Source organism: Heliangelus exortis, chromosome 4 (genome assembly GCF_036169615.1).
Source record: "Heliangelus exortis chromosome 4, bHelExo1.hap1, whole genome shotgun sequence".
Classification (NCBI taxonomy): Eukaryota; Metazoa; Chordata; class Aves; order Apodiformes; family Trochilidae; genus Heliangelus; species Heliangelus exortis.
The window spans coordinates 10,164,332-10,186,366 of NC_092425.1; the positions used below are offsets into that span (position 1 = coordinate 10,164,332).

General features: G+C 37.3%; 1 protein-coding gene across 7 annotated transcripts in view; it reads left to right on the plus strand.

Annotated features, from left to right (window-relative positions):
* FHIP1A (FHF complex subunit HOOK interacting protein 1A) overlaps window positions 1-22,035 on the plus strand; it is a 91,716-nt gene that overhangs the window by 48,127 nt on the left and 21,554 nt on the right. For 6 of the 7 annotated variants that reach the window (XM_071742942.1, XM_071742935.1, XM_071742936.1 and 3 more), the window contains 4 exons: window positions 5,158-5,390; window positions 6,798-7,424; window positions 12,257-12,415; window positions 14,587-14,673. In XM_071742942.1, the coding sequence (XP_071599043.1) occupies window positions 5,286-5,390; window positions 6,798-7,424; window positions 12,257-12,415; window positions 14,587-14,673 (978 nt within the window). In that variant the 5' untranslated portion in view covers window positions 5,158-5,285. Of the gene's footprint in view, window positions 1-2,935; window positions 3,049-4,337; window positions 4,570-5,157; window positions 5,391-6,797; window positions 7,425-12,256; window positions 12,416-14,586; window positions 14,674-22,035 lie in introns of those variants that run through there. The other variant, XM_071742939.1, reaches the window with a different exon arrangement.

Genomic DNA, 22,035 nt, shown 5'->3' on the forward strand with positions numbered 1-22,035 from the left:
CACTTCTATCCATTCCTCCATGAACTGGTGTTTTATAAATGAGTTTATTTTTTCACCTTTGGACTCAATATGTTCCAGGTTATTTGTCCTGTTTAATTGGACTTGACAAGGAATAATGTCATGTTGCAGTTATTGCGGCACATTTGGCTTTGAGAAACAATCAAGAAAACCTACTAAGCCAGTAACAAAATCTGCTTACCACAAATATAATTAATATATTCTTTCTGCTACTTCTGTAACTAGTGTATACTAACTTTAGATTGATACATATAGGTTTTCTTCCAGTTCAATTACTTTCCTTTCTCAAATAATTATGCTGTTTTGGGGTTCTACTCTGTGGCCGCTTAAATTGTCAAAAGCTTTGTATGCTTTTTGAAACACTGTAACAGCATCTGAAGCCTTTGAAGTCTACACAATCTATTAGTGTTTTGTATAACTAAGGAAATCCCAGAATCCCAAGATGCTTTCCAAACTGGAAGTGTTTACTTCCTTAAGGGAACTGATCTGATCTTAGAAACATTATTGCACATTGCAGTCTGCTTGTTGCTGCCTTGTTACTTTTAAATTAGAGATTATTAAAAAGCCACAGTATTTGCAGCTGTGAGAAAAATGTCTGTTCTCTCAATACACTTGGATTTCTGATCTGATAGCTGGGCTGGGTGCAGCTGAGCTTAGGTCTACTCAACTTGGTGATTGCTGCAGGCAAGTTGTTTTCAGCTAGTAATTTAAACTTGATATTTCTGTTCTTCATCTGATGCTTTGAACAGTTTGTTTATGATGACTTTGTGCAGCAGGAGGGAACACTCAGAATGATTGATTGAACTTTACTAAGATGTTATTGTGTGTCACCAATGGATGAATGATCTTTTTTGTAGTTCTTTGTTATTAGGGATGTATGGCTCTAGTGGCTTTAATCTTGTGATTGTATGTATGTGCAATATAATGTTAGGTGCAGTTTTTAGTTAGAACTTATAAATGCTGGAGATGAATTTTGTTTTATGGTGTTTGTCAGCCTCATACTCGCAAGGATCTTTTTCAAGCAGTGGGGTAGTAGTTGTGTGTGTAACAAATACAGTAATTGGACCAGGTGGCTCAGGGGAACCTTCCTAAATGTTTTCCTATGGTTGGTAGATATTTCTTTGAGTTGGCAACACTGAAAGCCATTGCTGCTCTGATCTAGTGTCATCTTAACTCTGAAAAAGATCTGATTTGAATCAAGTTGCTATCAGTTGTTAATGTCCCGTGTGTCTGAGAACTCCCAGTGCTGTAATTTGAGTGTGCACAAATTAGGATTTGGAAATGGCAGGAAGCTCTTCAATATATTGGATTAATAAGACTTTGGGGGGCTTCATGCAGGAGATGAGGGGACACACCAGCTTGGCTTGGAGCCCTCTTGTACAGAGGCTGTATCTGTGCTTTATAAATGGTGGCTAGACTTAGGATATCCTTGTGTAGGAAAAGATGTCTGTACTGCAAGTGCAGACTGTATCAGTCATCTGCTTAGGCAGTAAGCAGTTAACAGAGACAGGACTTGAGTATTCAGTAATGTAGTGGTAGTCAGAAATTCTTACATAAATACCCAAAACTAAGTAGCACTTTTGTGGAAACTTGAGTTTTCCTGTTGCACACAGAGTGCCTCTGTCACTGGATCTCTTGATGTCTTGCTGTGTTTTCAATGTGTTGTGAGAGATGAAATATTTCTGTTCACTTCAGGCCTTCTCATAGGTATGTAAAAGTAAGGCAATATTTTATGAGTAACCACCAAAGCACCAGTATGGAACTTCAACACCCCACAAAAAAAGTGTATTTAAAGAGCTACAAGAAAGGAGTAGTTGTTTAAAGAAGGGCCTGATAAGGAGGGAATGAGCACTCTCTTGAGGTTTGTGCAGTGGGGTCTGAGTCTGGGGTAGGAAAGAAAATTGTAAAGGCTGGAGAGGATAGAGATTTAGAACACAATCAAGGAGAAGAGAGGGTAACAGATTAAATAATTTTGGATTGCTTGTGTGTGGTACAGACCTTTGCATGCATCTCAAGGGTTACATCACCATTTTTAAATTTTTTTTTAATTTAATCGTCCTTCTTTTCTTCAAGAAGGCCATAATCTTTCCTATTTACTAGTTAAATAGTAGAGGTTGATTTAAAGTCTCCTGTTCTACTCTTGGTATCATACTGCTGTACTGCTGCTGGAATGAGTCATGTGATATTTAGATGTGTAAAATCAATTTCTTTTCTTTAAATTCTTAAATAACATGCAAAGTCTACATCGAAACAAGTGCTAAGTTGTGAAGTCAAGCAACCTGTAAATTCCGGAACTGAGCTTGCCTCTGCTTTGTTAATTGAGTTCTTTTGCTGCACCTTATGATACCATCTTTAATTACATGATTACATTAGGCTTTCCAGGGCTGCTTGTTTCACTTCATGCACAGGACAGATCTGCTCAAAGGGTAAATCAGTGCTGTGCAGTGAAGGACTCTTTTGCCTGCAGGAGTTTGCTGAACTTTACAGAAATTGAAAGATTCCTGTTTGAAGGAGAGGGCTGGCAGAGAGGGAACTGGCAGGAAAAGGACGTGATCTGAAGGTCAGTTAAATATTCTTTCAGATTATTTGGTATGGTCTTAGGCAAACTACTGAGAGCAGGCTTTTTCTAAATGGTCTCTAAGCATGCATCTTGGTTGCTCAGTGTTTTTAGTAAATATGTTGAGCTCCTAGTGCTGCAAGCAAAAGTCACTGGAACCTGCTGGGTATTTAACAAATGGTAGTACCTGCTTAAGTCAGTAATGATAAACAGATCTGAGGTCCCTGAAGTTGAATTATCAAATCCACCTGCTGCTTTGATCTCATTATTATTATTATTAATTTTTACTTTTTTCCCTGTATAAGAACATGAGTAATGTAGACATAGTACTATTCATTTTTACAGGACTGGTTTTGAAGGAGCAGTATACTGGTAGATAGATGCCTTCAAATATGGGAGCATATGAACTGAACTGTTGGGAAGGAGGGTGCTTCAAAGTGTAAGGTCAGTGTGAGCACTGAAGAGATAGACGGGTGAGAAGTGTGGTGAAGTAATATTTTATAAGGGATTACTTCTGTTTCCAGTATTGATTGACTCTCTCAAGCTAAGTTTTGCTGGTTTTGCTCAATGCTCTCCAGTGCATCTGGTTCCAGGTGGTTCATCTGGGAGTAGCTTGTGTGGAGTGCCAGCTTGGTTCAGGAAGTACTGATACCCAAACAAATAAACCCTACAGGGTTTATGTTGGCTTCTGTTCACATGGAATGTTTTATCTACACAAAGGATGGACTAGATTGTTTTAATTATATTGCATGTGAGTGTTTACAAAACACATGGGGAATGCATCTTATGTGCTGTAAGAAGCAAGGATGGAGGGTGAGACCCTGGCCATGCAGCTGAGTGCTGTTAAATCTTGAATATATGAATATACATATATGTGTGTATATATATATATGTAAGGTATCTGTATATATACACACATACGCCCTGTATATATTAATATATATATATATATATATGGGGGGGTAATATATAACCATATTTTACTCTTTATTTGCATCAGAAATCTTAAAGGTTGTAGCATCTATATTTTGGACATTTTAAAAACAGAAAAAAATTGCTGTTACTTTTGAAAATTTGCTGTTACTTTGTTACTTTGTGTCTTCCTGGGCTAACAGTTTTAAGAATAAAAATAGAGCACGCGTGCAATGAGCATGGATGTCCACTGTAGAGAAGAGATTTTTAGCTTTTAAGTTACTTGCAGATAAGTAACTAAGCATATGGTCAAAGAATTGCCCTATGGGCTCTGGTGATTTATGCTACACAAATTTCCTAATTTAATTCACTAAGTCAGTGAATGTCCAGGAGCCCTAATCATGGCTGAAGAAAAGGAGAACATGTTAAAATGCAGCTGCTAATGAAAATAAAGAACTGCTGTGATTCACATGAGCTCTAGGAACTTCAAATGCATTTGTCCTAAACTCTTTGTATGTTGCTGTTGTGGAGATTTGGGTGAGGACTGGGTGTGGAGAGTGTGTTTGAGTTGGAGTGTTTCTGTTTGGGGATATTTTTTCCCCCCCTTTTTTTTTTTTTTCTTTTTTTTTCCAGTTTGGTTGGTTGGTTTGTTTTGTAGCCCAAAACGGGATTAAATTAAAAGCCTAGTTGGTTTTCAGAAAGGAGAATAAAAGTGCAAAGCTGGTGGAGGGAGAAAAAAAAAGGGAACTGTCACTTAAATACTGGGGCCTGAGGGAATAATATGTTCTCTTAAGCCTCTCAAATATCTGGAAGATACCCATCTTTGTTTCATTTTAACTTTCCCCTGCAGGTGTTCAACTACTTTCATACTCATATCTAGGGTATTAAATAAGGGATGAAAAGAATGCTTCAGTGTTTGGTTTTATTCTCATAGCCCTTTAATATGAAATTTCAATTTAATTGATTTTGGATAGATGAAGATTTTATCATTTATGTCATTTGATTTTGATTACTTTGGTGTTGATACACATGCATCCTTCAACATGGACGGTTTGTTCTACAGATGTTTTCAACTGTTCATGGTATGCTTTCTGACAGAAAACTTTTATGTATTTGTAATGACATCTATTAATGGAATTTTTTTTAAAATAGAAATAACCTTTACTTTTTTTTACCTGTGTATAGCCTATACAACTTTACTATCATAGAATCATAGAATCAGCCAGGTTGGAAGGGACCTCTGGGATCATGAAGTCCAACCCTTAATCCCCTACTACCATGGTTACCAGACCATGGCACTGAGTGCCACATCCAGCCTCAAGCAACTCTGAGGAGATGCATATTCAGAAGGCAAAAATGTCCTGATAAAAACCTGAAAATGTAGTGACACGCATTAAATGTTTACTGTGGGAGATTTTGTTATGCTTACTTATTTCACTAGCACCTTAATTCAGCCACTGATCTCAAAAGTTTGACCATTAGAAACCATTATAATGAGGAAAAGGGTGAGAAGAAATTCCCATATAACATGCTTAAAAATATATATTTCCTCAAATTGAACTAAAAGTAAAAAGATTTTAGTATTCTCTTTAAGTATGTTCTTTTTTGCTGTACACTATCATTCAATGTGCCTAATTATATATGCGTTTTGTTTTTGCTTTTTTAAACAGAGTTCTTTGGCTACCAAAGCTCAAAACACATTATCGATCTCATCATGATGCTTGAACATCTGTAGCTATCTACAGGATTTGAAAAAGAAATCCAGCATGGCTTAGTTGCCTTGACCTCTGGAAAATTTATGATGTCCTCTGGAACCAGCATCAGCAAAAGTCGGCAGGCTCCGAGCCTGCAGGGCGTTGACCCAGAAACATGCATGATAGTGTTTAGAACACACTGGGCACAGGTAATGTTAATTAGTTTTATTGATTTGAAGTAGGCTGCCTTAATAGGAATTTGCTTCATTCTTTCTTTGGGGATAATCCTGAATTACTCAGGAAGAAGTGCCTTTCATCTAGAATGTAGTAGATGACACAGAAACATTTTTAAAACAGAAGGGTAATTGACCTTTCAATTTTTTGCTTTACTAATCACACTTTGAACTCCACATTTGCATCTAAATGAGAAGTGGTAGGACATGGTAATCTTACCCAAGGCCTAGATCTTCTTACTGGCTTTCCTAGGGATTCTCTGGGACTTGTAACCTGTTGCAAATTTCTGTGCTTCTTTTCCTTGTGCTGGGTAGGGCCTGCCTGTCTTTCCTAAAGGATATTAGGCCCAGGGGTGCAAAGCTGCATGCAGTGTTGTTTATTATCAATAGATGTAGATTATGCACTTCAGAATATTCTTAAAATGGTTTTTATGTCATCAGGATTATTATTGCTTTTAGGCAAAGATGTTTTGCTGAGCAGCATAACGCAAGGTCTCATTTGCTGCAGTAACATGAATAACTAATGATTTATGTAAAATTGGTTTGTGTGCTGCTGCTGTTTATGGCTATCTTGAGAAGCAAGCCAGACAAATGGTGGTGTTTCTGAAGCATTTCCACGGATGGAGAAGCCCTGGTTCAAGAGTGACCCTCTCTTACTCAACTCCAGTAATGCTGTCAGGGGAGCAGGCTGCTGCTCCTTTGTGATTTTGTGGCAATTACCCTCCACAAAAAGGCTGAAGACTTTTTGTCTTTGAAGGCTGTGATTGTTTCACAGACAGTGACCATTATTCACTGCATGCAGAAGAGAATCTAATCCAGGGGCATGGGGTGACAACTGTTAATCTTAAATCTGTATTGAATGTTGCAAGAGTACATGGGCATTGGTGGCTATTTGGTATCATGTAAGCTGTGGCAAGGAAAGATCAGTTCTGTGGGCTTCTACCACTCCTACTTCTAAAATTATCTCCTGGTATTGATACTCCTGAGCATAGTTATTCTGGCTGAAGAGCAGGCCCTTTGATTTCATCCCTCTGTGACCAAAAAACTTATTTCAAACATTGAAACTCAGTTTCTGAAGGCTAAGAGAAACTAGTTTACCCATGCTTAAGACAACACCCAAGTTTTCAGCAGTAGGACAAGTGACAAATTTAGGTGCTTATTTAAAAACTTCAACAAAAGAATTCCATTTTGGCCTTGTAGATGCCAAATAGGAAACTGTTAAATTTAAAATGTTAAAAAAAAAAAAAAAAAAAAAAAAAGATATAAAAAGAGTTTGCTCTTTTTGTGCTAAGAGTTTTTTATGGCTTTTTTCCTAACAGGAGGAAGTACATGTTGTTAAAAATGCATTCAGATAAAACTGATCTGCCTTTTTTTTCTCCATAGGTTCTGAAAATCTTAGAAAAACATGATCCTTTGAAAAACACTCAGGCCAAGTATGGGGCTATCTCACCTGATGAGGCCAGCACTGTACAGAATTATGTAGAGCACATGCTTTTCTTATTAATTGAGGAGCAAGTAAAGGATGCTTCAATGGGGCCTATTTTGGAGTTTGTGGTCTCAGAAAACATCATGGAGAAGCTTTTCCTTTGGAGCCTACGGCGGGAGTTCACCGATGAGACAAAAATTGAGCAACTCAAAATGTATGAAATGCTTGTGACCCAGTCCCATCAGCCCATGCTGCACCACAAGCCCATTTTGAAGCCTTTGATGATGTTGCTGAGTTCCTGCTCAGGAACAACTACTCCAACAGTGGAAACAGAGCTGGTTGTCCTTTTGAACCAGCTCTGCTCTATAATAGCCAAAGATCCCTCAATTTTAGAACTGTTTTTCCACACCAGCGAAGACCAAGGAGCTGCCAATTTCCTCATATTTTCCCTTCTGATTCCCTTCATCCATCGGGAAGGAACAGTGGGCCAACAGGCCCGGGATGCACTGCTTTTCATTATGTCCCTGTCTGCAGAAAACAGCGTTGTTGCAAACCACATAGCAGAAAACACCTATTTCTGCCCAGTAAGTTGTTCTTGTTTTGCTTCATCTTCAATGCTAAACTCTCTCCTCTGTATTCTTCTCATCATTTTCTTTTTTTTTTTTTTTTTTTTTTTGATAAAGATGTGTTATAACACATTTGTTTCTGCTAACAGCTATTTCACAGGTTGTTATGCTGTGTAAGCCAGCCCTTCTACCAAATGCAGTCTTGCTTCTTGTTTCCAAGTGTCATGTGCTTTTGGGACAGCACAACAGTTTTTGCCATGGCACAGTGAATTGAATTGGGAAACTGATGGAGATTATAGCAGGACTTGGTCTGAGGGAAATCTTTTCTGTCTCACTGTGAGGCCCCTGTGAGATTCTGGAAGTGGAAGGAGTGAGAAGTGGGAGCAGGGTGTTCTGAGGCTATTTCTAGTGGTGATGGTGACTTCAGTGGGCTGTGCTTGCCACACTATAATTTCACTCTAGCCCTTCAAAAAAATAAGTGAAAATAGTGTTGTTATTATAGAAATTTACTATTTTTGCAAGGTAAAAGGGAGGCTTGCTCTGTCACAGAATTGGATGTTTCTATGGCTGTCTTAGGCAAACCACCATCTTGCTATGTTGTGCTCTCTACAAAATTTGGTTGTAGTGCTGCAGTGTTAGAGCTGGCAAACAGTCTCACTACATGAATTGCAAACCTTTGTCCTTAAACAAGTAAATAATCTAATTTAACAAACAAAGCTGCCCTATGAACAAAACTGCCTTTAGTTATAAAGCTAAAGCAGAAAGGATTTAACAACACCTTCATGCCTTACCACAAAAAATCAGTTTGAGATCTACAGTGAATGGGTTCAAAACCAAATATCATACTGTAGAAAAGTTGGTCTTGTGTGCCAGTTTTGTTGACCAATTCTGTGTTCTTCAAGTGGCTTATGTTTCAGTTTAGTAAGTGCCAGAAAAAATGTAGTGGAGGGGAGCCTTATGTAGCTATTCAAGCAGAGATTTTTTAAAGCAGAGACCACTAGTGCATGACAGCTGCTCTATCCATAGTTTCCAATTACTCCAAGATTCCTGTCCTTTGAGCAGTGGGGCAGAGCCAGGATTGCAGGCTGGAGGAGGCCTACAAATTCTAAAACAAAACTTCTAAATGCTTTCCTGTGTCAGTTGTAAATATTGCATAAAAATTTCTCATGCTGTGAGTCTCCAGCTGACCTTGTTTAATAGATGCTGCTAAAGACTATGAACTTGCTTCTCAAACTGTTCCTGTGACAGAGAACATTATTGGATCCATGCTATACCTTCCATAATTACATCTTCCAATTAATTAAAAAAAAAAAAAAGCTGCCTTTTTACACTGAAGATAAAAGCCAGCTATATTAACCTTTGAACAGCAGGGAGCCATGATTGACAATCATTCTAATTAGGAAGCTGTCCTGGCTAAATGTGCTAAAATCAGACTTTTTCTGAACAGTAATGAGGCTGGCCTAAGCCTATAATAAAACTTTACTGCAATGACACAGAAGTGGCTCACTATAACAAAACCTTTTTTTGAATTTGAGCATGATGAGCTGAAGGAACAGAGGTTGTTCTGGTGGAAGACTGGGTATGTCATTGCTGGATATAAATCAGGTCAGTGCAGATGTGCCCTCAGCTGCTCTGCACAGCAAGCACAGTGCTGTGCTGATAGGAGTGGCATTTGGGAGGGGCTGTGTTGATGTTGTCTCTGGTTCTGGGGCTGAGTTGGTTGGTAACACCTGGGTTTGCCTTAACCAGGCCTCAGTGCAGATTATATTCATACCCTGGGATGGGGCCTGCCCATGGTCTCTGCTGCCTCATATAAGCAAATCAGTGGCAGGTCTGTGCCAGAGTGAACCTGAAGCCTTGCTTGATGGTGTTTTTGAGCTCACTTTGGTTAGCAGCTTTTTAAAACTGGATTGTCCATGATATTCAAAACTGTGTGTAAACTCTGAAGAGGGAAGAAGGCAAAGCTGCAATAAGATGCATCACTTACAATGTTTGTAACACAGAATACACAGACAAACTATTATGTAATGTTTTCTTATTTTACAGAGCCATATTTTTATCAGTTTCTACCTGAAAGTTTTCTGAATCTGGTTGCAGGTTTTGTCCATTCAGCATTATAATAAGAAAACAATGTTTCTAAAGAATTTTGAGCACCAAGTCCCTTCATAAAATATTTTATTTGTAAATACCTCACAGCTTAGGAAAGCAAGTATTAAAGCAGGAGGAGGTATGGCACCTTGAAAAGGTGAGGTTGCACAGAGGTAGAAAGGCTGTGCATGTGGGAGTAAAGGGAATTATAAAAGGGAAGGAATGGGCCAGGGAGCAACTGATTCTGTATTAATAACACATTTTAATCATACAGTGTGTGAGGTTGTGAATCACATAGCCAGTCAATGTCTTCTGTGAGTCAAGAGAAAAGAGAGAAATCAAGGAGACTGGCATGCAGAGAGGCTCATGACTAAATGGTGAGAAAGAAACTGTTTGTGTAAAAGCAGATGAGCATGCAGAGTTGTCTTGACAAATATTGGGTGGAGAATAAAATGATACTGCTCTGAGTAAAAACCAAAACCAAAACAAAAAAACCCCCACAAAACCAAACAAAAAGAAACCTTGCCCTTTGAGGTTGTGAACTCAAATTTCTTTCCCTTTCTTTTTTTTTTAAATGAATGTTTATCATTTTACTGATTAAAACACCATGATGTAGTCGATATTTTCTATACCTGTTAATAGAATGTGAACAATTCTATTAGTAATTTAAAATGGCAGTCCTCTTTATATCCTACACTTCTATGAAAATTTTCAAAAGTTCTTTACCTAAAGAGATGAAATTATTTCCAATGGCAAATCTCTCTTCAGTGCTTTAGATACATAATTTCACAAAGAGCCACTAGTGCTGTCATTCATAGCAAATATAAGCACTTTTTAAACTTTAGAGGTTTTAGCAGCCACATGTGTCACTTCTTATTTCAGTAAGTCAGACAAACTGATGAGTTCTTCACTTCAGGTCATTGACTGAGTTCATTGTTTCTGTTATTGAGGAGTGGTATATTTTGCTTGGGGTTGGGTTCTTGTGCTTAAGGACTAAATTTCCATATGAAGAAGAAACATGGATAGTACACAGCTCTGAAAGTCAGATTGCTTACTGACAGGGTGAGCATTTATGAAAAGAAATAACATTCTAAGCAGTCAATGGGAAAGCAAGTATGCATTAGCTAGCAGGTTGCAACACAGAGGGAACTCAAGTTCTCTTCAGAAGTTTTTTCCTTCCTAGAGCCATCAGAAGCCTGGGTTTGTGAGTGTAGATGTGTGTGGTGGTCATGTATATGTAGTTCCATAGTCCTACTAAGGTCTTCTTGAATTTTTGCTCTTCTGCTGTGATAGAGAAAAAGCAAAAAAAGATTCACACATAAGAATGTGATTGTACAAATAAACTTTGCTCATTTCTTATTTTTCTACTATATCTCCAGCATTTTTATTTTTATAACTGTTTTTGTAGGTGTATATAGATTTAGAACAGTGTGCTACAGCAATTAATTTTCCACAGTATTCACCCACCCTCCTGCCCCCACCCACCTCAATATTTGGTTTAATTATGTACACCAGAATAAATCCACCTTCAGAATTATGTGATTTAGGAATGGGAAGCATTCAGAAAGACAGCCTTTGTCTGACTGCATGGATTAGTAGCTGTAATTGGTTACACTTGCACATGATCAAAAGCTGAATCCCCTTTCATGAACTCTTGATCTTTGACCTGCAGGTTGTCAACTGTTTGTTTTCTAATAGATAAAACATTTGTGTTTCATCTGAGCTTTGACTGTCCTGCCCTGTAGATGTCAAAGTAGCGCTTTGTAGAAAGAGGAAAAATTCTTAGAAGAGTCTAAATGAAAACTAGAAAGATTTTCATCATGCTGAGTGTTAATGAATCCATTATTATGAGAATCATTCTAAGAATTATTCTAAAATTGTAAAAAATCATGTCAGAAGGATGAGAGCTGTAAATAATATTTAGGCAATTCCCAGCTTCAGATAACTTTAATTATTAAAAAACGTGGTCTGAAACTACCAATATTCTAAATATATTCTGTAAAAATTAAAAAACCTTTTTGGAACTACACTTCTAAAGTTTGAACTAAAATTACAATCTCGTGCTTCAGAGATATATTCTACATAAATCATCTGTAAGCCTTGCTGTCACTGGAAACAATGTCTATGCAGCAACTTATTTCGGGGTTTTTTATCTGTTCCCTTATCCTTTCCACATAAAAAGGAAGGAGAATACAAAATTAGTTACTTTTTTTTTTCTTTTTTCTAAGTGGATGCTGAGTTCAAATACCAAGGAATGAAAGTCAACATATATCTGTTGTCTGTGTGAGCCCTCATTTTTGTTGATGGGGCACTTTCCCTCTCCATTTATAATGTCTCTTTCCTAGTAAAATCCCTTTATATATGTATGTTTAAACAGTAACATTTAAACCAGCAAAGAAAGAAAAGGTGTAGATATATGACAGTGATGGTATCTTCTGGGAGAGACTGCAGCAAAGTGTAAAATGTTTTTTTTGGTATTTGAAAGGCAATTACAACTTTGGATTAAAAAAAATATAAAATCAGACAACCTGCTTTTCCCCATTACTTTCCCCAAATATCAGCTCTTGGTAGAAGGATATTATATGGAGTCCTCTTTAAAATATTCACCTCTTTCTGTCACAGAACTTTCAGAAGGAAGTTAAATCATCTCAACACTCTCTTATGTTGCTAAAACTGTCAAGAGAAACAATTTGTGGCATTGCTATGCAAGCAGATGGGCAGTTGGAAAGTCAACTTATTTCCCTTCTGTTTTTTAAATAAAGGTGCTTGCAACAGGACTAAGTGGCCTCTATTCCTCTCTGCCTACAAAGCTGGAAGAAAAAGGAGAAGAGTGGCACTGTCTGCTGAAGGATGACTGGCTCTTGTCACCAGCCCTTGTACAATTTATGAATTCACTTGAATTTTGCAATGCTGTGATACAGGTAATGAAGCACTTGGCCTGTCCTTTTGAAGTAGTAGTTTTTTATATATTCTGCCAAATTTGTTTACTTCTATCAATGCCATGGAGTTTTAAGTTTTACTGATGTAAGTTTCTTATAAAATTGAGTACTTTGTGCTCTTTGTCCTGACTGTAGGAATGAATTAATACGATTTTTTTTTTTTTTTTAGGTGACAAATGTTTCAAATGAAAGCAGTAAATTTGTGTTGGCTTGATATTTTGTTATGTAACTGGGAGGATTTTCTGTTTATAAAAAAAAAGACAACCTGTATTTTATTTTAATACCTCTGTTTTTAGGAAAAAGTAAATTGAATGCCTTTACATGTGGGAAAATGTAGCCTTTTTATGTACTTAAGCACCGAAAAACATTCTGTGTTTGCCTAAGCTCTTGTATAGAAAACAATCTGGTTTGCCTGTTGGGAAGTACTGCATAAAGAAAGCTTTCCAAGCAGAATTTAGGTATCAGCCTATAAATTAATTTTAGATTCATCTGTTTTGAATCCACTCTTGTTCATAATGGTTCCTGATACAATTTTTTTCTACTTTGATCCCTTACTACTTTTTTTTTTTTTTTTCTAAATATAAAATGAGATTTTTTTTCTTTTTATGCTGGTTTTTAAGGCTAGGAAACCCTACAAAACTTTTGCCTAGTATTTTATTAAAACATAATAAAAATTCTTCAGAAGCTGTGGATTTCTGTGTTCCTTGAAGAAAGTGCTGAATAGGATTGAAAATTTAGTCACATTTACTGCTAAATAAAAGATTTGCTTTAGTCAGATGTGTGCAAAGTACAGTAAAGCAACTGACTTAAAGCAGTGAACAAGTGAAACTAATAGTAGCTGTCATTGTTTAAATGCAATATACAAGACTTTTAAGATGTATGTTTAAACATGATGGAGACAATACTCGTTTTGGTGTCTTAAGGGTCATTTTTCTGCGGATTCTACATCTGCAGGAGGTCATATCTGGTACCTTTTTAAAGAAATTGATGCAAAAGTTGCTGCAGACAAATTAAAGAAGAGCATATGATTTTTAAAACTTTTTAAATAAGCTCAAAATAGTTAAGGATCTTGAGCTGACATAGAGAAAGAACAGCTTCTGACTGCTGTTTGATTGTGTCTTTTTAGTCTTCAGCTGAGCTGAAAACTCAGTTACTGCAGGAATTTTAGCTCTGTGCATTGGGTGGTTTTCCATGGTGTGGCTATTTCTGTGTTGACCCAAAAATGTTGGCCAGAGATTAAAAAGGGACAGTGAAACCAAGACCTCTTGACATTTACTACTTTCACTCTGGATCACAGCATAGGAAAGGCAGCACTTTTTTCTTCTTTCTAAAGAGTTACAAATTAAAGGAAGTCTGGGACAAATTTAAAGTGGGAGAATGTATTTTGTGGCCACATGTAGGCTGCACCATTTGTCAAATTCAAACAGAATGTATTAACTTGGAATGCTTCTAAATGGAATCTTTTTTTTTTTTTTTTTTATCAAATTTCTTTTTAAATACATGAATTGATAATATGTTTTCTTTGTGAAAACAAAATTAATTCTTCAGTGTAAACAGATTTTGGCTTCAACTAACAGTTCACTTTTTAGAGACCTTAACCAATCTACTGAATGAGTAATGTAGGTTATGTTTACATTTCTGTTTGGTTTACAGTGGTTGGGAGAAGGCCATGTGAGCAGTATGCCCTTACCTCATAGCTAGAGCATGCTTTAGTTTACCTACTGTTGAGCCACAGGAAAGCAGCTCTTCTGCTTTTTCTTCCAGGAAGAGGACAGATTAACATTGTCAAATCCACCTTCAAGTGACCCTGACAAGGTTGCAGGAGCTCACTGTAGAATCTCAATTTTTCCTTTGATGCATAGATACACATATTTTTGTTTCCATGAGTTCATCTTTGCCAGCATGCAGGGAGGCTGAAAAGCCCAGTTCTCTGAATTTGGCAGGCTTACAGTAATTAAACATAGTTTGTGTATTTCTCTGAAAAAGTAAAAATCTTCAACTACCTGATTTATAGCAAATGCTGGTGAGTAGAACAAATGAACATGTTTTATTAAAAAGGAAAGTGGTTTGGTGGTGGTAAATGGTAGTCTGTGTCCCATCTTGCCTCAAATGTCACTGTAATTGTTCTGTCTTTCTCTTCCTCACCCTGTTAGGTGGCACATCCCTTGATACGTAACCAGCTTGTAAATTACATTTACAATGGATTTTTGGTACCAGTAATGGCTCCAGCTCTCCATAAGGTCAGTGGTGCCTGCAAGCGTGACGTGAAATGATAACGGGCAAAAGCTTTGTGGATGATCTCTCTGTAAACATATTATTAAAGGTACTGTCAGCAGTGACTTCCATATAAATGAGTAAGTTTCTAGGTAAACTTCCCATCTTTTCATACTTTCTATTTACACTGTGTAGATTATTGAGCAAGATAAAGGTATTTCTGAAAATGCTTAAAATCCTTAAGCGAAATGAAGAGCCAAAATATTTTTGTTGCACTAAGTTGATGCATCATCAAAAAGCTGTCACCTCTTAGGCAACATTTTATCATAGCAGATGTGTGTTTGAGGGTTTTTTGTTTTATTCCAAGTGATTTTTTTTTTCATCCAGTCAAGAAATATTATGCTAATTTTGTCAAAGATAGTATTGTTTTTTGCTTCCTTATCACAGTTGGTAGAGTTATTTTCATGAAGTGGAGAAGAAATGGAGTTTGGAATCACTTTTCTAATGTAATAGGGTGTGATTTATGGTGCTTTGAAGAAAAAACCAAATGAGTTTTTGACTTTTACGGATTGTCCATGAGTGTCCATTCTCAGTGATGTTGGTGAATTACTCAGGATTTTTTTGTTAGGCTGCAGGAAAGTGCATTTCCAACTGTTGTAAAACATGTCAATTAACAGTCTTCATTGCCCTGTAAGAAGAACACCTTGTCTGAGGAAAAAAAGTAAGAACTATTGAGAGAAAAAAACCCACCAAAAGTGTGAGGAGAGGGCTGACAAATTATTTTTTGAAAGTCTACTGGTTCTTACTAAGTGCCAAGCAGAAAGCACTGCACCTGTTCCATTTTCAAAGGGGCCAGTGAAACATCATACACTGCTTTTTAGTCTAGGACTTTCTTGGCAGTGCACACAATTCTTTGTTCTAGGTAGTCACTTACCAAGAAAATAATAAGCAGTGGAGCATCTTCCTCAATGATTTGACGGATCTCAGACATTTGGAAACTTGATGAGGGCTGAAATAAAATTTGCTTGTGATCGAGATTAAGGCTGCAGTGTGGCACTGAGATCACCTCCTTACCTGGGAGTAGTATTTTCTGTGTCTTAATTTAATCCCTTACCAAGACTAGGAATTAGGATCAGAAGTGAGAAGCTAACCAGCTGTAGGTCAAGGTTATGGGTAAGAAGGGAGATATCAGAATGTAGCTGTGGGATTCTGGTTTTAGTGGGTACTACTTTTAGTTCTGAAGTATTTAAGACAAATTTTAGGATATTTTGAATTTTACCACACTGCTGAATGACATTCTTATTGGTCAGTAAATCTGCTAACCCCCTACTGGTCTTATTACTTCCCTGCTGATGTTACTTAAATAATTTAAAGCATGCTCTTCTTATTAAATTTTTTTATGTCATGGAAATTTTGTTGAACCTCATTTATATACTCTGAAATTGGGTGAAATCACACTTCTCTTGAGCAGGGAGATGTTGGCTGCTAACATACATGAGTTTCAAGCCTGAATCTTTCCAGAACCCCTGCATTCTGTGTTGTGCCTCGTTCTTCCATTACTAAACCTTTCCTTGACTGGCATTAAATTTGACTTCTTCCTCTTTAAAAATTCACTACTCAAATGTAAGAACTTCAAATGCATTTGATGGAGAAGATGGATTGCACCATCTAGTGGATCTGATACAAGGCTCCCACAAGTGTGAGACCAAAACTCCATGGCAAAAGGAAACAAGTTAGAGGCACAATTGACCTCTGCAGTCTTTCTGTGCTGTGCCCCACATTAATTTAACAGAAAATAAATCTTTTACATCTTTGCTTTAGGGACAGATGTCTATGTGCTAAGACAGATAATTATGCTGTAACAGCTCTTTCATACATTACATTAATTTTGAGTTGCCATTGAAAAGATTCATGGTAAGTTGAGGAGCAGGCTTAAAAACTGTATCACCCATTTGGGGACTTAAGTGTTGTAATTGACCTTTAGGTTCAAAAAATTGTGAAGGGCCAAAATAAGAAAGGCCAGATGCACCACAGTTCTTTTTAAAACAGAAATTCTTTCATTGGGTGCAATATTAAATGTATCTTGATTTTGCTTTTAAACTCAATGAAGTTGGTTTGGTAGCCTAAAGTCTACTTGTGGCTGAAGATTTTGGGTTTTATCCAGTTATTCAGTTTGGGTTTGTTCTGACTTATTCTGGGTCATGAGTTCAAATACAGTGGGTAACGGAGCATGGTATAAATACCTGATTAGAAAGACTTATCTCTGGAAGGTTAAAGGGAGAAGTGGTAAGAAGAGATGATAATTATTGGTATATCTTCCTAAAGTGCTCCTGGAAATCTTATTTTTAGAATTTAACTGGTATGAAACAGCTGCTTTTGATCACTCTTGGTGATAGGGAAGAAAGGGAAGGAGTCCAGACCTCATCTGGTGTTCAGGCCTTAATGTCCCACATCCCATCTGGCACCCATGATTCTAATTTAAGGTAAAAATTGGAAGGGAGATGAGTTTCTGGCTCTGCTCTTGAATGACTATTGGGTAGGCATACTACTTCAGACCTATTATCTCTGTGCTACGTTCTAGTTTTTCTTCAAGAAGTAATATTTTGAGGGAAAAACTGCTCTGCATCAAGACACACAGTTCCATTTTTTGGTTTTGCATTGATGGCTTCAGTCAAGAGTGTAGGCATCTAGGAAAGAAGTCTTAAATAATTTCTGCTCTCAGTGTGGTAGAACTTAGTTTCTCTTAGTTTTCTCTTCAGCTGCAACATAAAGAAATGTTAATGTGAGTTCCTGTCTGATCACAAAATCAAATCTAGTTGATTCAAGTATATAAAAAAAATAAGCCAAACAGCTGTACAAGCATTGTTAGATAAACTGTGTAATTAATGGTCTTATTAGCTCTTCATCACACATTAACTCATGTGTGTAACAACAACATCATTTTGCCTTTGCAGCTGATGTATTCAGATGTAAGCAAAATGTCTGGTACAAGGAGAGTTATTTGCTTTTGGATTAAAGCTAAACCTACATTGCAGATGGTAGTTGCTGGGCAGTCTCTTCCTTCCTCCTGTCTTCACAGAATCACACAGGCATCACTGGAGATCATTCTGTCAAATACCCCTGCTCAGAGCTATAAGATCCCTCTGAATGGCAGCACAGCCACCCAGCCTATCAGCTACTCCCAGTTTTGTAACATCCATGGGCTTAGATGAGCTTTCACTTTATCTCATTATCTAGGTCATTAATGAAGATATTAAATAATATTTGCCACAGTGTAGATCATGCTCACTGGTCTCTAGCTGGACTTTGCATTGCTGATCACAATCCTTTGAGCCCAGAAGTCCAACTGGTTTTTTGATCCACCTCACTGTCCACTTATCCAATGCATTCTTTCATAATTTTGTGCATGAGGATGTTGTACAACAGTGCTGAAAACTTTGCAAGATAAATAATAACTGCTCTCCATGTCTCCATTGGGCCAGTAGAAGGCAATCAGATCAGTCAGTCTTGCTTTCCCCTTTGTAAGTCCATGATGTCTACTCCCAGTCACCACCTTCTCCTTAATGTGTTGTTTGGAAATGACATTCCCAGGGTTCAGCATGAGGCTGACCAGACTGTAGTTCCATGGATCATACTTCTTGAAGACTGGAGTGTTAAATGCTTATATCTGATCCTTAGGAGCCTCTTCTGGTAGCCACAGCCTTTCAAAAACCAGGAGTGGCCTCAGCAGTCAAGAGACAACCTGTCAGTCCCCATGGAGTCACACATGTCCAGTTTGGTTTAGATGTTCCCTAACCTGGTTCCCCTCCCCTAAGGGTAAGTCCCCCTTTCTCCAGACTTCCACTCTAATTTTAGGGGCCTGAGATTACCAAAGGCAAATCTTGTCAGTAAAGACCAAGGTGAGAAAGGTGTTGAGTACTGTGGCCTTTTCCATCTGTTTTTTCACCAGGTTCCCTTCCCCATTCAGCAGTGGGCACACATTTTTAGTCTTTCTTTTGCTGTTGAATCCCTTCTTCAACTCCAGCTGGCCTTTGGCTTTACTAATCCTTTCCCTGCATCCTCAGGCAATTTTTATATATTTCTCCTGGATTATCTGGGTTATCCAAACATCTCTTCATGTTTAGTTTGGTTAGGAGTTCCTAGTTCATTCACGCAGACCTTCTGTCTCCTTTCCTTCACTTTCTTCTCTTCTTCCAACTTAAAACATTGGACTATTAAACAAGACTTTTGGTAAAAATCAGAATCTTAGTAAGAAGAATTTCAGTGAAATTAGTTCAGAATTCCAGTAAGTGGTCCAAAGCATTGAAGTATGTGTACGTGTGATCTTGAAATGTCTGTAGCATTTATGGAACTCCACGTTAAGCTCTGCCTTTTTTAAGTTTTGGCAGATTGTCTCCCTGTAGATACTTACTATGTACAACTATTTACAGTTGTACAGTTCACTGTGCAAATGGAACAGTGTAAGAGTGTTGAGAATAAAAATGTGTTTCTATGAAAAAGTCAGTGGGTGAGGAGACCAACATATTTTGCTTGGTGTGATTTTCATCATTTTATCTCAGGAAGCTAGTATGGAGCTGAAAAAAAAAATTTGCTAGTTCTTATGTTTTTTTCAGTTAAGGAAGTTTTAAATTGATTGGACTAGCTAGTTGGTTGGCTAGAAATAACCTGTTTTTTTCACAGTGAGATCTGTGAAAGTTATTTACGTCACAGATTAACTGCAAAGTGCGTAAATAACCCAAACATTCCTAAGCTTATGACTCCTTAACTTCAGTTCTCCAAGTTAAGTATCCTAAATATAGCACGTTCTTGTAGATTAATTTATACCTGTACTAGTGTTGTCACTTTGTGTGGGTTGTCAATCCCTCCTTACATGTGTAGGTGGGATAAATATGTTCCTATCTCAGGAGCTGCACGCTGCTGAGGAGGAGACAGAGCCCAGATTTGGGTTACATAGCTGGGGATGGGCACTGGCTGGGCTGGGCAGCCCTGTCTTGTCAGTTGGTTATCTGGATTTTATTGTACATTTCACTAAAGATTCACAAAAGAGCTCCCTCCTTTATGCCTGACATCTGAGTTTCTTTAGACATCAGAAAAAGTGATTCCATTACATTGTTCTTGGGGGTTTGTCCTTATGCAAGGTCACAAATTCCTTCTTTCTGTACAAATCCTGTTAAAAGCAGAAAGTACAAAATATTTTGTCCATGAAGATACACAGTGGACCTCAATCCTATTGCACACTAACCTATCTAAACAAAAACCTCTTAACATGGTGTGCTGCTGTGTTAATCCAATAGTATTTGCTTGATGATTGAAACTTTTTGTTCAAACCATCTTTTATTCTTTCTGGTGTAAGTGGCTGGGATTCAAGAAAAATAAGACTACCTGGCAGAATCTTTTCTTAAGTGTGGTATTTTTTGATGGTATATCAATTGCAACTTGAAATGATGTATTCCTGTATGTTATATAGGTTTTGGTGCTTAGGAAAAAAATACTTCTGAGAAAGTATAATTCTGCTGAGGCACAGAGCCATACCATTAAATTTCCGTGGCACGTTTCTTTGGTGATTTCTTGCTTCACTTTAAAAATGAACATTTTGGAGCTCTTTCAAAAAAAGATATAATGTCTTCTAGGGCCAAATTGTACAAGGGTCCAAGTAGTCAAACAAGAGTCATGTTCTCTTCAGTCAAAACCTAATTGAAATCCCAGAGTGAAACCAGAATAACCCAAGGTTTTAACCAGTTCTGCTGAAGGCAGTTTTGCCTTAAGTCTTTATACACTTGGAAGTAGAAATAATTTATTTACCTTACTCTTTAGGGAGTTGCAGCACTGTTGTGGATATCTGAGTGAAATCTTTTTCAGAAGACTTTTATTTATTTATTTGTTTGTTTGTTTGTTTTGCAGTCAAACCCATGTGCTAGATAATTAGGAGCCACACTGTGGCAAATATAAAGATTATGCTACCTTTGCTACAACTCAGATTTGTTATATGCATCTCTTTACTGTAAGTGCATATGATTTAATATTGATTTGGTGTTCAGAGAGTGAGGGGAAAAGCTAGCTATTTGGAACATCTTGAGTTTATATAATTTGTGTTATTTCAATTTATTGAAGTTAGTGCTACAATTTGGCAAATAACATGACAAAAGCAACTCTAATGTCTTAGCATTTACTGCTTTACTACATGGCATTTAATTGCTAGCTATAATTATTTTTCTACTTTGAAGGCTTGTTTTAATCAGAATAATGGAAAATTTCCCCAGCTTTTCAGTGTAAAACATTGCTGTGGGTCAGGTCAGAACTGCTCTGTGGAAGTGCTGACATGGTTCCCTCAAATGGACCTCAATTCTCTTGGATATAAACCCATCTGAATGAAAACCTCTAACAAGGAATACTACTGTGTTAATTCAATAGTACTTACTTGGTGATTACACAGCTCAGCTAGTGGGAAATGACCTGTAAATTATACTGTACAGATTAAAAAGAGCATCTTTATAAATATCCTACAAGGCTGTCAGTTCCCATTTAGAAATAATACCATCTTTCATCTCACTGTAAAGCATTTAGATGGCTGCTGTAAAAATGTCCACAATAAGTGTTACTGGGAAACTTCAAATAGTCTCTTGCTTTTGAGAAGCCCATCAGTAGATACCAAACCTAGAGGTTACATCTTAAAGGTGCCTTTGACTTTGTGCATCAAACGCTGAAGTTGAGTTGAATTTTAACATGAATTTTGACATGAGCTGAACCAGTTGACTAAAGTAAGCTGAGGGAAGCTGAAACAGTGTTGGTTTTCTGGTTCCCTCAGTCTGCAAACTTCTTCTTCCCCTCATCCTGCTTGTGGCCTCTCTCTTTGGCAACACAAATATTCCTATGGGAAACTGAGTGAGGTTAAAACTCACCTTTATTTCCTGGATGGTTTTAACCTGAATCAATTTCCTGAGCCAATTCACTGTGTAGTGAAGTGAAGCATGAAGCCTTCTGCCTGTATAAGAAGGGGGCAAGAAGCTGGAAATTAATAGAAAGGAGAAGAGAGTGGGCATGGTTGGAATTTTTTATCAATGAGGTGGGCTTACTCAGTTTTAAGTTGCTCATGGATCTAGAGGACAAGTTCTAATAAGGACATTTATGGTCTCTTCATGGGCAATATGAAATCCTTGTAGAGAAGGAAAGGAGTAATCATAATAGTGATATTCCTCTAAGAGAGCATGAAGCTGTAAATTAGAAAATATATTGTGTGGATCCCAAGGGAAAATAGCCAGTAATAAAGAATCAGTGCAATTGGTCTAACACAGTGAGTGTAATATATTAAACTGAACTCACAATGACAGTAATTTCTGGCTCTTTGCTATTACTTGGCACACTGACTTGTAAAAGCTGGATCTTTTTAC